At 39.2% G+C, this 16,532-nt stretch overlaps 1 protein-coding gene across 2 annotated transcripts in view; it reads left to right on the top strand.

Annotated features, from left to right (window-relative positions):
- The window catches only part of COPG1 (COPI coat complex subunit gamma 1), a 42,628-nt gene that overhangs the window by 24,661 nt on the left and 1,435 nt on the right, over window positions 1-16,532 (top strand). For both annotated transcript variants that reach the window (XM_033926747.1, XM_033926748.1), the window contains exons 13-23: window positions 3,328-3,423; window positions 4,276-4,519; window positions 5,008-5,083; window positions 5,391-5,494; window positions 6,757-6,882; window positions 7,196-7,264; window positions 8,084-8,226; window positions 10,046-10,217; window positions 11,194-11,291; window positions 14,261-14,399; window positions 14,934-15,032. In XM_033926747.1, coding sequence (XP_033782638.1) covers window positions 3,328-3,423; window positions 4,276-4,519; window positions 5,008-5,083; window positions 5,391-5,494; window positions 6,757-6,882; window positions 7,196-7,264; window positions 8,084-8,226; window positions 10,046-10,217; window positions 11,194-11,291; window positions 14,261-14,399; window positions 14,934-15,032 — 1,366 coding nt within the window. The remainder of the gene's footprint in view (window positions 1-3,327; window positions 3,424-4,275; window positions 4,520-5,007; window positions 5,084-5,390; window positions 5,495-6,756; window positions 6,883-7,195; window positions 7,265-8,083; window positions 8,227-10,045; window positions 10,218-11,193; window positions 11,292-14,260; window positions 14,400-14,933; window positions 15,033-16,532) is intronic.

Genomic DNA, 16,532 nt, shown 5'->3' with positions numbered 1-16,532 from the left:
GTGCCCAGTGGCTCCCAACTCAGCATGCCCACGATCCAATGAATTCGGCCATTTTTAACTAAGCGTTTTGTACTAGGCACTTAATTATTGTAGAATCACACCTACCAAGACGCCTAATTTTCATTAACTCCAATTAATTAAGTGTTGCATGCCAATTATCAGCACCAATTTAGCCTGTTACTCAATTAGGCTCTTACATCGGCTAGGCATGCCAATGTATAGAATTTGGGGGCTACTGCTTAGTGCTTTTGTGTACGGAAATGTGTTGACAACGTCGAGCTTTGTCATTTGAAGCTGGTTACACTTTTTTTGGACATATTCCTCTTAACAGATCAGAGTTGTGAAGAAGACTGAGCCTGCATGCTCTGTTTCCATGCCATAAATACAAAGGCATTCATAATCGAAAAACACTATTACAAGCCACAATAATATAAACACCACTACTATTTACAAATGATCATTCTAAAAATGGAAAATGCCACACATGAATTAAGTGGAGAAAAAGAGACCTCAGTAGTATGGCACCCTCTTCTTGCACACAGCTTTTAAAGGCAGGGGCACGTAATTGCCATCATAAATCAGAAACAAACTCCACTTATCTTTCACTGTAGCCTTCCAGATTCAGAAATCGACCATTCTTCAATATGCAGGAACACTTGATCCAAATTCACTTCTCTTCATAACTGGTCACCATCATCAAAAGTACAATATATATCCATGGATATTGAAAGTTTATTCAAACCCCAACAGGGATTCCCTGTTTCGCTCTTGCTGCATCAGGGAGCAGCTACTACAAACAGGGGGGAAAAAAAGGCTCACAGAGTTCAAACCATCAGCGTTCTTTTGATGAGGCTATAAGCCCCGCCTCATCCTCATTAAACAATCAATCACATCTTCTCAATTCTGAATTTGAATTGCTCCAATCGACAAAAATAAAAAACGCAGACCATTCAATACAGATGTTCAAACCTGTAGGCTCCATTGTATATAACCAGAATATCCATTTTTGTTTGTGCTGCATCAAACATAACATAAAATGTTATTTGTATACTGCAATACACCATGAAGTTCGATGCAGTTAACAGGAATTAAGTAAAAGATCGTATATGAGAGGTGAGGGTACAAATAACTTAGAGACACTAGGTCAGTGTCAAATGCAATCATGGTAAGGTAGTTTGGCAAAAAGAAGACCTCAAGAGAGTGAACAGCTTTTGCTAACCGGTACAGATATGGAGACCCAAAAACAGGGAGGGGGCATTAGGTAGTAAGAGTTACATGAAGCTGCGCATGGAGCTTTATCGTCGTCTTGAGCGTGTGAGACACGCAGAGAGAACACAGGGTTTCAGGCTCTACTAGGAATTTATTGAACAAGTGTTTTTAATCTTCGCCTGAAATGCATGTAGGATGAAGAAGGACCCTATAAAGGGGAATAGTTCCCGAATGAGGTGAACTTCAAAGGGAGTCAAATGTATGAGCATATTTGTGACAATGAGCTACTAAGGAGGCCTCCACTTTTCCCAGCTTCAGACATGAACGATATTCAATCAGCCTCGTTTTTAGATCTCTTAATGTTTGTCTGATATAACACAATTTGCAAAGACACTGAATTAAATAGATCACTTCCACAGAGTCTGACATGGAGCAATATGAGGCTCACAAACACAGTTTACAAGATGAGCATTAGCTGAATTGGCTTGTCCGCTAGTTACAGTGGACAATGTCGTAAATCTGAAAACTTACAAAGTAATTTGGCATGTTGAAAAAGGCTGATTTACAAATATTGATCAAGATCGATGAGGAAGATGGCTATGTTAATCTCAAAACTAAAATTAAATAGAGTTTCGAGTGTAGCCACTGAGATCTTTAAGGAGTTTATATGAATCGCTGTATGAAGAACTGAGTTTATAATTGCCTCAGGTAAAGATTATTCGAGATATATTTGTTGTTAGCTTTACCTTTTATAGAAAGCCATAAGAGTAATAAATTCTAAGGACCATAATGAGAAATAGCCACCCATGGAATGCTAAAGTCGGTAAAAATAGGGCTCCTAGTTCTGCGATTCGCAGGTAAATGCACACAGAAGTGGAGCTTAAGCTCTAATTTATGTTGCTTAGTTTAAAGTTGGTTATGATAGAAAAAATTGATGTTTATTAAAGCACCTGGAGAAAGCAGTTGAGGAATATAAGCTCCCTTTTTAGACAAGATGAAAATATAAAATCAAAATTAAACCCCTTTTCTCTTTATTTTATTGAAACATATCCATTGGTAGTTTCTATACAAACGTCCATACTAAAGCACCAAAAAAGAACAAAAAAATGTAAATATATAGAAAAGTTTGAACTTAAAAATAAATGCAGAAAATTTTAAAAGGAAAAACATGAAAAACAACGTAGCTTAGTGTCTTTCAGAAATGAAAAAGGCTGCAACTTATCCAGAATACGGTGGCCAAATTGATATATGGTAAACATAAATATGATCATGTTACACCTTTATTGAGATCCCTTCACTGGCTTCCTGTCTATTGGAGGATCCAATTTAAGGGTGCAACTGTAATTTTCAAAATCTTATATGGTATTTTTTTCTCCTTTGGTCCCTGTTTCATTTAATTCACAAGAAATTAAAGGAGTCAAGATTTTTAGTCACTCTTTGATTTTTAAGTTTTTTCAAGTTTGTAATGATCTTTTGCTTCTTTTAAGGAGTTCTGGTTCGCTTAGATTTTTTCATAAATCCTTAAAATCCACTTTATTAAACATTTTGAAAATTAATTTTTCTGAAATTCATCCTCTATTTTTTATGGATTTTATCTGTTAAGTTAATTATTATAAACCGAGTCGAGCTTTATTAGAATGATGACTCGGTATATAAAGCCAAGCCTTAGATTAGATCTCTAACTCTAGGAGCTTTCAGAAATTTAAACTTGGTTTTTCCACTGTTAAGAGAGTAAAAACTAGGGCCAATTTCTGTCGATCATTTTCTTTTTCATTCGTAAAAATTTGGAATGACCTTCCTTCTATAGTTAGAGTTCTCCCTCATTTACCCACTTTTCGTAAAGCATTGAAGATATTTATTTCAGAAATTTATTAATGACTTCTTCAAATAATTGCCCATAAAAGATAAAAATTTTAGGCATAAAAGATACAGTTTCTACCTTAATCTCTTGTATATTTCATTAATATTTTGTCAACCGAGTCGAGCCCTCTTGTTGGGATGATTCAGTATATAAAAACAAAGATTAGATTAGACAATAAAAAGAATGATAGTGTGAAGTAGTTTTGTAGAATCAGCTGCTGCTGTTTCTCTTATGTGCTCTCTCCCTTTCTCATTCAGGTGGTAGTGGTTCAAGCAATTAGTGCCCTGTGTCACAAGTATCCTCGAAAGCATGCAGTGATGATGAGCTTCCTCTTCACAATGCTCCGGGAGGAGGTAGGTGCACCGGGAAAATCCGCTACTATTTTGACGAAGTCAATAATTTTATGCAGTAAAATAGTAACAGGTGACAGATAAAGCCCATCATGGGCCATCTAGTCTGCCCAGCAAGGTGACTAGAGTCCTCCCAGAACAAGCAGGTTACCTCTTTTCTACGTCTTTGTTTAGGGTTGTACCTGCCACTCCATACAGGCTATACCCCTCTGTTTTTTGTTTTCCTTTGTTCCCATTTATTGTGCAGGCAGTCCCCGGGTTAAGAACGAGTTACAATATTAAAGCTGTTCTTAAGTCTGATTTGTATGTAACTCAGAACTTGTAGATTTTAAGATTCTTGCTGCTTACTTCTGGCTCCCAGCTGACAAAAGGGCCAACTGTCCTAGTGTTCCCTCTAAGGTTCAGTATGCACAACCACACACAATTCTTAATGTGGCCATGCATCATTCCTGAATCTGCTAAAGAAGTATAGGAGTCTATGCCACTGGAAATACTGCTCAGTGAAATCAATTGAAGCTGCAACCACGTTCTTAAGTACAAGTTGTCTGTAACTCGGGGACATCCAGTATTTAATGCTGATAAATTACTTATTTCTGCTTTGATTAAAATATTCAGAGATGGACAGTGCTTTTGTTTGAGTATCTGTTTCCTCCCGATGCACTAAATTATCTGTCAAACAACATATCCATTATACGGACTTCTGGCCACCAGGCTTGTGAGGAGGATCTGCTGCCTCATTCGTTTAGATTGTGTTTCTGTCTGAAGATTTTGCTTAGCTCTTTTAGTTGAAGTATATTCCAGCCTAGGCTCCCCTGTGATGCTTCATGCTGACCTTTTTTTTTTTTTCTCACGCAGGGAGGTTTTGAATACAAACGGGCAATTGTTGATTGCATCATTAACATCATTGAGGAGAACCCTGAAAGCAAAGAGACGGGTCTGTCCCACTTGTGCGAATTTATTGAGGACTGCGAGTTCACTGTCCTTGCCACCCGCATTCTACATCTGCTGGGGCAGGAAGGGTCCCGGACTAGCAACCCTTCGAAATATATTCGTTTTATATATAATCGTGTCATCCTGGAGAATGAGGAAATCAGAGCAGGTAGGTAGTACCAATGGGCCTTAAAAGAGGGCAGTTGTTTGCTTTTAGTATATATCTTTTAATTATTGTTAACCGAGTTGAGCTTCCTCTGGTTGATGACCCGGTATATAAAGCTAAGTTTTAGTTTAGACCAAATACAGGAAATCTGTCACGCACTTGCACCTGCTCCAAAATGTGTTTGTTCTTATGTGTAAAATAGGAACATACGTTGCAAACTCTGCCCCTGCTCTGTGCAAGCTATACTCCCGGGAATGCCTTAATGCAACGCACAATTAAGTACTCACCATCTTGTCCATGCATGTATTTATATGCAGTTATACTGTGCCATGGTTTTCACCTATAAGCAGCTTTTGAATGTGGAAAATGCTTAATAAAATGGCCTCCTGTATGTGTTGTATTCTAGTAGGATTTCATGTGTGCTATTGTAATCCATCAAGAATGAGATTGACAGCATATAAAAATACTTAAAATAAAGTTGTTATTGACAGGGGCTGTGAGTGCTTTGGCTAAGTTTGGAGCCCAGAATGAAGATATGTTACCCAGTGTCTTAGTCTTATTAAGGAGGTGAGTGAAAGATTTCATCCTGAAAAATCCAAAGTTTCAAAGTTGTGTTTTTCTTTTTTTCCTGCTTTCTGTTTTTTTGATGCTAATCCATGATGAGATTTTGCCTGAACAGAATCTTTATAAAAAATTTGAGGATTTCCGAGCTAATCATCACAATTTGAGAAAGAGGATACAAAATCTTTTTGTTACTAGCAGACAAGAAAATAAACTCCTCAGCAGTAAGACACGGATTCTTCTAGAATGTATGCCGCAAACGTTAGCAGTAGCTCTAAGATACTTCATGTTTGTGATTTCTGCTTCCCTGTAGGTGTGTGATGGATGACGATAATGAAGTGAGAGACCGAGCCACTTTCTACCTAAGTGTTCTGGAACAAAAGCAGAAGGTTCTTAATGCCAGTTATATTCTTAATGGTAAAACAGATTTCTATCTCATTTAAAATGTTTTAATTCATTCAAAAAAATAGACTCTTGATCTTCCACATTGTTCTACTCCCTCTATGAAGTTATAGGTTAAGTTAGAATGTGCAAATGCTGAGACGAATCTGAAGCATTTTTATGAGTAAATAAGATGCTGTTGGATTTGGCATTGCTGATTAGGGAAAGAATTTCAAAACTCACAAGCTACATACATCGGGGTAATAGTTGGCATCTATGCTGCCCACATGAATTTCTGAAAGGGAGAGCTGACTCCTGTTATCACTATGTGTGTGATGCAAAATTTGACTTGTATTTAGGAGGAAACTGCACTGATAAAGCTGAACTCTTATGTGTGTAGGAATAAAGTAGAAAGGATGAACACACGCCCGCTCACTTGCTCACACACACACATGCCCATGTCCCATGACTACGTACATCTAGTGCTATAGAAACAAGTAGCAGTAGCAGAATTGCTGATACAGAGTTTATGCTTGGCACGCAGCATCCTTTCCATAAACAGCACCTTATCAATATCTAACTTAAATTAAAAACTCCGCTAAAAAAAAAAAAAATGAAAAGCAACTTAAAAGAAAAAATGTAGGTGCCAACCTGTACCTTAAAAAAAAAAAAAAAAAAAACAGCACCTGTGTCATGCCTACGGAAGTGCTTTACAATGCTCAACGCCACTGGAAGTGGCATTAGGCATTGTAAAGCGCCTCTGTAGGCACAGTTCACGTGAAAGGTAGGCCTTGAAAACCCTGGCCTACATTTCCAGCGCCTGCCTTTCCCAAAGCCATCATTCTATAGATAGTGCCATTGTACGATTGGCTTGCGATCGGCAGCTGTTTTTAAGGTGACTCCCCCTGACAGAGCCATTTGTAGAATCCGGGCCCTATTGTCCACCCAAGCTCTATCAAAACTATTTGTAAGGAGGACAATCCCATCTGGCTGTGAAGAGGTGGTGGAGATGGACTCTGTCTGAATTCAAGAAAGCATGGGATAGGCATGTGGGATCTCTTAGAGAGAGGAAGAGAGAATGGTTACTGCGGATGGGCAGAGTGGATGGGCCATTTGGCCTTTATCTGCCATCATGTTTCTATGACCTCACAATGCAGGTGTAAAGAGCCTTAGCTTATAAGAAGAGGAGATGCAAATGTTAAGAACCTTAGCCAATAGGGAGAGGAGGAGATAGGCCATTTGGCCATTATCTGCCATTATGTTTCTGTGTTGAATTCTTTTCCCTCTCTGTTCCTCAGGATTGACAGTTTCTATACCTGGCCTAGAAAGAGCTCTGCAGCAGTATACATTAGAGCCATCCGACAAGCCCTTTGACCTTAAATCTGTTCCACTGGCAACCACTTCTGTCACTGATCAGAGAGCAGGTATTTACTGGGTATTGAGAAATTTGGCTGTTGTGATTTTTTTGTGGTATATCATACAACTGATACATATTCTATCAGTGTTACTGTTTATTGTAGTGAAACTTGTAGCGACTTTGTAGCAACCTTGTACTGACACTTTTTATGGAGGTTAACTCTTTGGCCTACTATAGTTTCATAGTTCCATTTTTTTCTAGGATTTGGGGTATAGTGGGATCTGATGAAGGTATAACACAATAGAGTTGATTTCTGAGGAAGGCGTTTTTATGTGAAATGTTTTTCTTTTCTTTCCTGGGGGGTTTCTGTTAATACACAGAAAGTAAACCTATAGCAGCAGCCAGGAAACCAGAGAAACTGATGGCAAGTCGACAGGAGATATTCCAAGGTAAGTTTATGTATAACACAACTGTGCACATTATCTTGGGCATAAAATGAGAATTAACGGATGCCAGAATACATCTTGTATCAACCCCCAGCATTCAAACTTAAGTCATGTTCTGAATGTGTTTTGCTTTAATTTACTTTGCATATGTTTGTTCATATTTTATCTTGTGATAAGTTTGTTATTTGAGAATTGTAAATTTGTTTGATTTTATTATGTACATTGCTGTAAACATGCAAATGGTAGGCAGTCAATATAAAATGAATGAACAAATCTAGCCAGTTGGTTGGTTTTGATGTTTGCTTGTTAGTGTAGTGTAACCACTGAGAGAGACTATTTAGTTTTTTATTTAAAAAATTTCTTACCCGCCTACTCCTAGGTGGTTTACAAAATGCAGGCAAATACAATAATTTTGCACAAACAAACAAAAGATACACCAAATTTCTTCAAAGAGACAATTACCTGTACAATAGAAAATAGTTCCAGGAAATTACCAGGGCCACACATTCTCTCTCTCCATCCATCCACTTGGGCCAAGCCAGCAGGAAGCTGCCATAGGAGCTTCCTGTTCCCTGGGAAGTGCTGCAAGAGTACTGGGTGCACCAGTGAGAAGACAGATTGCTGTTGTTTAAATGCTCCAACTTTAAACATATACTGGGATATATCTACAGGAATATTTTAGCTGTGTATACCTTTTGGTTTAGCAGACATTTTGAATTGATTGTTTTTATGGGAAGGGGACATTTTTGGCGTAACTATGACTAGGTAGGCTTAATTTACTATGTTTTCAAAAGTGAGTAATTTTTCTCAGTTTCATTTCAGAGCAACTTGCATCTGTTCCAGAGTTTAAGGATTTGGGGCCTCTGTTCAAGTCCTCTCTAGAGCCTGTTGCGCTGACGGAATCTGAGACAGAATATGTCATCCGGTGCACCAAGCACACTTTCACAAACCACATGGTTTTCCAGGTGTGTCATAGCTTAATTAAAGAGCCATGAACCGGCATCAAGACTCTCTCCTACTCTCAGTACTCAGTGTATAACATAATTACAGTGAATTCTTAGCAGATACCCAAGCTATGAATGGAAAGATTTAAACACTAAGCAACAACTGAGAGAATCACTTCCACAGTTAACAAAGGAGACTTTTTCACCAACTAATTTTGTACAAAGATTCCCTGCAGAGAGACTATACTATATCCGTATGGACAAAAGTGTTAAATTAATATATGCACAGGACCAGAGAAACCATGACAAAATATGAATCCATGTTCACTCCCTGCTGGACCCACTGCTTCCAGAAGTTTTATGCTGGCTACATTTCATTCCATAGTCTTGCACATATAAGTCATAGATTAGTACCAATCAGAATATGCATTAATTGGGGCCAATAACCAAGTCATCAATAATTGGACTTAATTTGCAGTTTACGCACATAACTGCACTTGATCGCTATTCTAAAAACTAGCGCAGCCTGAAAGTGGGAGGAGCATGAGGGTGAGGGGTGTGTCCAGCCCTTACATTCTAAAATTCTAGAAATCTGTCAGTTATGAGTACGAACTGCAATATTTAGCTGTGGTCATTTGAGACAACCATTGACATGCAATAAGCAGCCTCTTCTAAGCTTTGGTGCGTAAGTGCTGACATGCTACTATTCTATAATGACAATTGCACTTTTGTGGACTGAAGGAGTAGCCTAATGGTTAATGCGGTGAGCTGGAGAACTGGGTTTGATTGCATTATACATCACATACTCTGTGGAAACTCAGCCGCACCACTTCCTCACCTATTCTCCCCGGCATGGTCCGCCTCACGCTGAAATCTTAACAGGATACAACTGAATCTCCCCACAACAACAAAAATGTCAAGTACAAACAAAATATTCCATTCTGTGCTCACATTCTTGTGAGTGAAAACCTGGAACGACCTCACTGAAACTGTCAGGACAGAGCCTAATCATACCACATTTTGACACCTTGAGCCATTCCAACAACTAAGTTCAACTTAAGTAACCCAAAGTCTTACACTGTAATGCCTCCTTATTTTTTAGAGCTTCTATGTGTAATGTCTAATGTACTGTCTTCTCTTAATATCCCGCAAAGCCCCATCGCAATGCTCTCCTTATGATCTAACGTATTCTCCATTTCTTGCTGTAAGTCACCTTGAACCTTTATAGGTATAGCGCGATGCACAAATAACAGATTAGATTACATTGCATTAGTAGGCTAATATTTTTCCCCCAAGAATGCAGAAGTTGTCAAAGACCCTAAAATCCCTTGATCCCTATTTTACTCTTTTTGTCATCATGGAAGAAAATAAATATATGTCCTGTCCCTCAAACAGAGGGGACATGATCGAAACATTCAAGGTACTGAAGGGAATAGACTTAGCAGATAAGGACAGGTTGTTCACCCTCTCCAAGGTGGAGAGAACGAGAGAGCACTCTCTAAAATTGAAAAGGGAGAGATTCCATACAAATGTAAGGAAGTTCTTCTTCACTCAGAGAATGGTAGAAAACTGGAACGCTCTTCTGGAGTCTGTCATAGGAGAAAACACCCTCCAGGGATTCAAGGCAAAGTTAGACAAGTTCCTGCTGAACTGGAACGTACGCAGGTAGGACTAGTCTCAGTTAGGGCACTGATCTTTGATCAGAGGGCTGCCGCGTGAGCGGACTGCTGGGCACGATAGACCACTGGTCTGACCCAGCAGCGGTAATTCTTATGTTCTTTATGTTCTGTCCTGCTTGGTTTTATGTTATCAAACTTGTTCATTCTTTGATTCTTTGCAGTTTGATTGTACCAACACTCTCAATGATCAGGTTTTGGAGAATGTTACTGTACAGATGGAACCCACAGATGGATATGAGGTTGTCTGTTGTATCCCTGCCAAATGTCTGTCCTACAACCAACCCAGTACATGCTACACGCTGGTGTCACTGCCAGAAGATGACCCAACAGCAGGTATGAAGTAAAGGTTCCTAAAAAGGCATAATAATGATGCCAATATTAGGCCATATTTAATAAACATTGTTTCCATCATCTCTGGCATGTGTAAGAAAATACATCAGTCTCTTTATTGAAAACTAAACAGCCTTAACCACATCAAACTCCAAGAGGGCACTTTTCAAAAGGTTTTAACTAAGTGCCTCTCAAACTTTTTTAGCTCCGGCACACTAAATGGAGCAAATGTTTTCCGTAGCCCATTATAATTGAAATTATATAAAATTGCAAACCAACCAAAATATTAATTTTGAGAGTTATTGATTTAAAGTTCTTTAAGTTACGTATGAGTAATTGTAACAACTGTGAAACTAAAATAGAAAGAATTGCTAATCAATGCGATGGATGTGCTAAAAACGCAACTCGATAATCGACAAGCACACATGTGGGATCTCTAGGGGGTAAAGTCGAGGGGGTGGGTCATTAGAGTGGGCAGACTTGATGAGCTATGGCCCTTTTCTGCCGTCATTTTTCTATGTTTCTAAGCAAACATGCATTTCATCATCCATCTGCCGTTGTTCTCTTTTTTTTCGATTTAATTTCTGTCAGCCACATACAACCCGGTTTTACTGTCCTAATTTTGTGATGTTACTTAGCTAGTTAGTGGACTGAATATCATCGATATTCAGTGGTCCTAACTGGTTATGAACTGCCCTGGGCATGCAATTTAAAAGGCCAGGAGTCTCTCCTGGTTCTTTAAATCACTTAGGGTAAATATTCAAAGTGATTTATTCAATCAAATGTAAAACACAAGGATTTACTTACCCTGCTCATCTGTTATCTGGTTTGTTTATGTCATTTCTATGGGCAAGCTTTTATATCTTTGTACTTTGTAAATTTACACTAAAAAGGTTAAAGAGTTAAAATGCAAAGCTGTAGTCAACGGAAGTGCTTGTATCCCTTCCATTAATGCATGATTCCCCTTGTCCTTGCACAGTGTCCTGTACACTCAGTAGTGTGATGAAATTCACCGTCAAGGACTGCGACCCAAACACTGGAGACACCGATGAGGAAGGGTACGAGGATGAATATGTGGTAAATAGCCAAGTTTGATTTGGTTTGTTTATGATTGTTAAATCTATGCTTGCAGCTGTGATGGTATCAATTGACATATGATCTGGTCACATGGCGGCATGTGGTATCATTGGAGATGATTAACAGAACAGTGTTAACAAATGAGATAAAATATTGGCAGCGAAACTAGATCGCCACCTCTCCAATCTGCTGACTCTGACGCCCAACTACAAAACATTCAAGAAAGAACTTAAAACTTTTCTATTCAAGAAATTTGTCAAATGATCTAACTAAACCTGATCGATCCTCCACAGATCCCAACGCATACTACATCTATTAACCATGTAGGGAGAACAAGAGGGCACTCTCTAAAATTGAAAGGGGATAGATTCCGTACAAACGTAAGGAAGTTCTTCTTCACCCAGAGAGCGGTGGAAAACTGGAACGCTCTCTGTCATAGGGGAAAACACCCTCCAGGGATTCAAGACAAAGTTAGACAAGTTCCTGCTGTACAAGGCTGTATGTTGGTAGGACTAGTCTCAGTTAGGGCGCTGGTCTTTGACCAAAGAACTGACGCGCGAGTGGATTGCTGGGCATGATGGACCATTGGTCTGACCCAGCAGCGGCATTTCTTATGTTCTTATTCTCCCTGGAAATGCCCAGGCCAACTCTTGTTGTAAACCGCCTAGAACTGAAAGGTATTGGTGGGATAGAAGAGACCAATGTAATGTAATATTAATTCTAGCAGTGGTGGCTTCTGAAATATTACACACACTCTTTTCTGTAACTTGCTATTAAGGTAAACAGAACGGGCTGAGCGTTTTTCTTTGCGGTTTTTGTCCCTTCCAGCTTATCTCCTTATTCTTAGCTCAGGGGTGTCAAATGCATTGTATGCTAATAGATCTCATGCATATTCATTGGGGAAATCCTGCAAACCCAACTGGATTGCGGCCCTCGAGGACCAACATTTGACACCCTTGCTCTAATTCTGTTTATATATATTTAGTTTCTTGATATACTGCTCTTCAAACTAGCTTGAAGAGTGGTTTACAGTAATAAATTCAGTCAAGCGTGGAAAGGAACTGCAGTATTCAAATAGGAAAGAATAAGAGACAAGGCTAAAGCAGCTGCCATCCGCCGAGTCCACGGTTTCAGTTTATTTCTGTATTATTTAGTTTCAAATATACTTTGCTCAGGAGCCATCAGTTGTAATCTGGTGTTTATGATGCAGTTTCCAGAATGGCTCATTGCCAGCAATTTTTTTTGTTTTTGCTTCTGCTGGGTCTCCCTCCCTCTCGAGCTGTACGTGGAACTTAAGTAGCGCTTCCAGCTATACAAGTTTATTTTAGCCAACTGTTTCATCTCGTATGGCTTCTAACAAGTAAAAAGACATCATGTGACCTCGGTGAGCCCAGCTGCAGGAATGAACAGAAATACAGTCTGCACTTGAGACAACTTTCACATTTCTGTTACTGTGAAACGAAAGCTGTGGTTTTGAATCTAGAAAAATGAGCTTGGTATGCAAATGAATTAACTCTCTTTAAGTCTGTAGGTCATGCTAGCTCATGAAGAGATGTTTCACAATGCTCAGTAGCTTTGTGTTAAACAAGATATACAAATGCCGTGAACCAGAAGAGGATTCATTGGCTCTGCCATCATCCACATGAGAGGGGGCAGGCTTTAATGGGAATAATTTTATAATCCTTTTCATACATATGTCACTTATTATTAAATTCTCACCAGGATGGCATGATGTCACATAGTATGCCAGTAGGTATATATGGGGTAGGGTATGCAATTGTGCTAATAGATTTAAAACTACTTTACACTAATTTGTGCATGTACTTGATCTAGATTTGGATATTAGAGAGTTGCGCAGGGACAGAAATCCCACCCGTCCCCACCCATTCCTGCTAGAATCTCCATCCCCACCTGTCCCCGCGAGGAATCCCCCTGTCCCCAGCGTAGTCTGGCTCTGGAGCTGCACTGTTATGCTGCCCAGTCTCTCCCGCACTCCTCTGCACTGCCGCAGTGAGTGGTGGCAGGCTCACTACTGGGAGAGCTCTGCACATCCACCAATCTGGGAGACAGAGCTGGCGCTTGATGGCCAAGGAAGTGCTCATGATTGGCCTCCCTGATTGGTGGATGTACAGAGCTCTCCCTGTGCGAGTGGCAATCAGCAACTGGTGTGCTGAGGGATCGAAGAAGCTTAGAGGGAACATTGGGAACAAAGGTAGGCCGGCATTTTCGGGGGAACCCCGGATAACCAGCGTCCATCCCCTTAGGAATTCTGTGGACTTGGGGAGGGATCCTGCAGTACCCATGGGATTCCCCTGATCTCTGTTCCCATGCAGACCTCAAGTGGACATCTACTCTTCTGGAGATTAGGTATAAGTTTATTTAGAATTTGATAAAAATGCTTATAAAAACTTTCTAAGCGTTATACAAGCTAAAAATTGTGGTACAGGACATTCATAAAATTACATTAATACAAATAAAAATATTCCATGAATATAAAATACACACATAACAATTACATTAATACAAATAAAAATATTCCATAAATATAAAATACACACATAACATTCAATGGACAATGACTAACAGGCACATGGGGTAAAGAAGGGAAGAACTATAATGTTGTAAGAAAATGTGATATCTGACATCTCATGGTGCGTAATATTTATAAAGACACACAGAGCCCCTTTTACAAAGTTGCAATAGCGAGTCCTGCATGGCAAATGCAACGCAGCCCATTCAGTTCTTATGGGCCTCATCGCATTTGCTGCCCCTTAGGTACCTACTTGTCTTCATATAATGGTGTCTGTTTATCCTTTTAAGCTTGGCACCCCTTTTAAAACTATACTTGACCTATCCACACAGCAAGACCATTTTGACTGAATGCACAATGCTCTGTGGTACATATGCTGTTCCCGCCCTTCCTTCCTATTAAGAAGTTGTATTTAAAGTTTTATTCTTTTCTTCTATAGCTGGAAGACATTGAGGTGACAGTTGCTGATCACATACAGAAAGTGCTAAAACCAAACTTTAGCGCCGCCTGGGATGAGGTGGGCGATGAGTATGAAAAAGAAGAGACCTTTACGTTATCTTCTATTAAAACTCTAGAAGGTAAGGCACTATCCTTATTCCCACAAAAATTGTATTCAACTTGAAAAATCTGATCAACTGCATATGTTTATCCACTCCTACCCTAGACTAGATCATTTTCAAGCACCAGCTTTCTTCAAATTAGTCCCCTTTATTTTCTAACTTCTGTTACTCTCTTTTCTTTGTAGATACTGTTCTCCTTCTTTGCTTACGTCCTATGCTGTCTTATAAATGTGTTCTCGCATATTGTGTTGACATTGTACACTTCCCCCTCCCCATTCGCGGTTTCCCTACTTGCGATTTTACATAATCGCGATTTTTTTTTGGGGGGGGGGGGGAGGAGGAAAAAAACGGCCTTACCTGGTGGTCTAGCTGGTTTTCGGGGCAGGAGCGATCTTTCTACGCTCCTGCCCCGTGCAGATAGCCATTAGGAAAATTCCCGTAGTCTCTCGAGACTATGGCTCTGAGATGGATTGATTTTTTTTTTAATGCCCCTCAGTGTTGAAATGTTACATATATAGACCTGAAATGCAAACACACTATTTGTTTTAACAGAGGCTGTTGGAAACATTGTCAAGTTCTTAGGAATGCAGCCATGTGAACGATCAGATAAAGTGCCAGAAAACAAGAATGCACATACATTGCTCTTGGCAGGTGAGTAACTCTCTGGATATCACTATAGGGTTTTTGCACCTGTTAGTGGGAAGCATCATCCCATTAAGACAATGCTCAGAAGTTTATTTAAGATTTGATCTACCGCTCCTGCATTTTACTGACCTAAGCAGTTTACAATGTATCAAAATAAAATGAAATTAGGTACTTGAGAAAAACTACCCTACCTGTCCCAAAGACTCACAGTCAAGATAAAGTACCTGATAAATTAAAAATATGTAATAACAACATATAATACATTTCCAAGATCAAAAATCAAAGAGACAGAAAACAGAAATGAAAGAAGATAAAAAATTAAAAAACAAAACAAATGTAAGAGATAGAAAAGTCTCTGAAGCAGCCTGATAGCAAACAGTCCTATTTTAGTGCAGGTCTTAATACAACTCCCGGCATAGCACACTTCACAGATCCATCACTGGCAGAGCTTGAGAGCATCAAAGAAATTAACATTTCTAAAACATAGCCACTAAAACTGTTATATGAAATAAATAAACCCAAATCAACATGAATCAGTACAAATTAATACAAATTAAGGCAGATTGCGGTCCCCATTCTATTATTCAATTTGGGAGAGCCATTTGAAAAAAAAATGTGCTTTTAGATGTCTCTTAAAATTTTGAAATGATTTTTCCTTCCTTAACTCTACTGGTAAATTTACTGTATATAATCTTGAGTCCTAAAATCTAACTCGGGGAATTAAATCTGATACTCGGTAGATCCAATGGTAATTTGGTTCACTTGTATATGTAAACGATCTCCCCCATATATTATTTAAGTAATTTAAATGATGTGTAAACTAGCTTGGAAGTGCTCAGAACCCCCAGGTAGAGAACCCGTAAACGGGGACATGCCCCAAAACGCAGACCCCTTGGTCTATCACTGCACCTCCTCCTATACTAATAAAACTATTTAAATTATCTTATTATATTATTGTGTTATAATTAATTTCATTTGTATAAAATGCTTGGTGCTCAAAGTTCATTTCATTCTTGTAATTTCAAAAAGTCCATAACCTGGTAAAATCAATGAAGCTGACTGTGATGGTACTATCGGGTTCTGACGTGTTTCGCCCTCGTGGGCTGCCTCAGAGAACCCACCACTTCGTATGACGACCAAGAGGACGTCAACTTGTCTTCCGTTCTTCAAAACTGCATTTCCTGTTCCCTCGAGTCAACAGGCTCATGCAGCATCCATACACAGCCGAGATTCTTTTGCTGTCCCACACAGTTTGCATTTGACTTCATGTACTCAAGATATTTAAGTGAAGAAGAGATCGTAGAATGCTGTTTTATGGACCTAATACTTCTTTCCATCTTTTGCCGAACATCATCCTCTTATCTTAATACATGTTTAATCATAACAAATGACCTTTTTCAGTGAGCATCCTCCTGCACTGGGTGCAGAGCACAAGAAAAATGTGGATCCAGATGTGCCCTCAAGTCAAAGTTGACTCTTGGTGACCACATAATGAGTTTCATTATC

This window comes from Geotrypetes seraphini, chromosome 17 (assembly GCF_902459505.1).
Source record: "Geotrypetes seraphini chromosome 17, aGeoSer1.1, whole genome shotgun sequence".
Lineage (NCBI taxonomy): Eukaryota > Metazoa > Chordata > Amphibia > Gymnophiona > Dermophiidae > Geotrypetes > Geotrypetes seraphini.
Note: the sequence above shows the minus strand (reverse complement) of the source record. Positions and strands in the feature narration are given on the sequence as shown.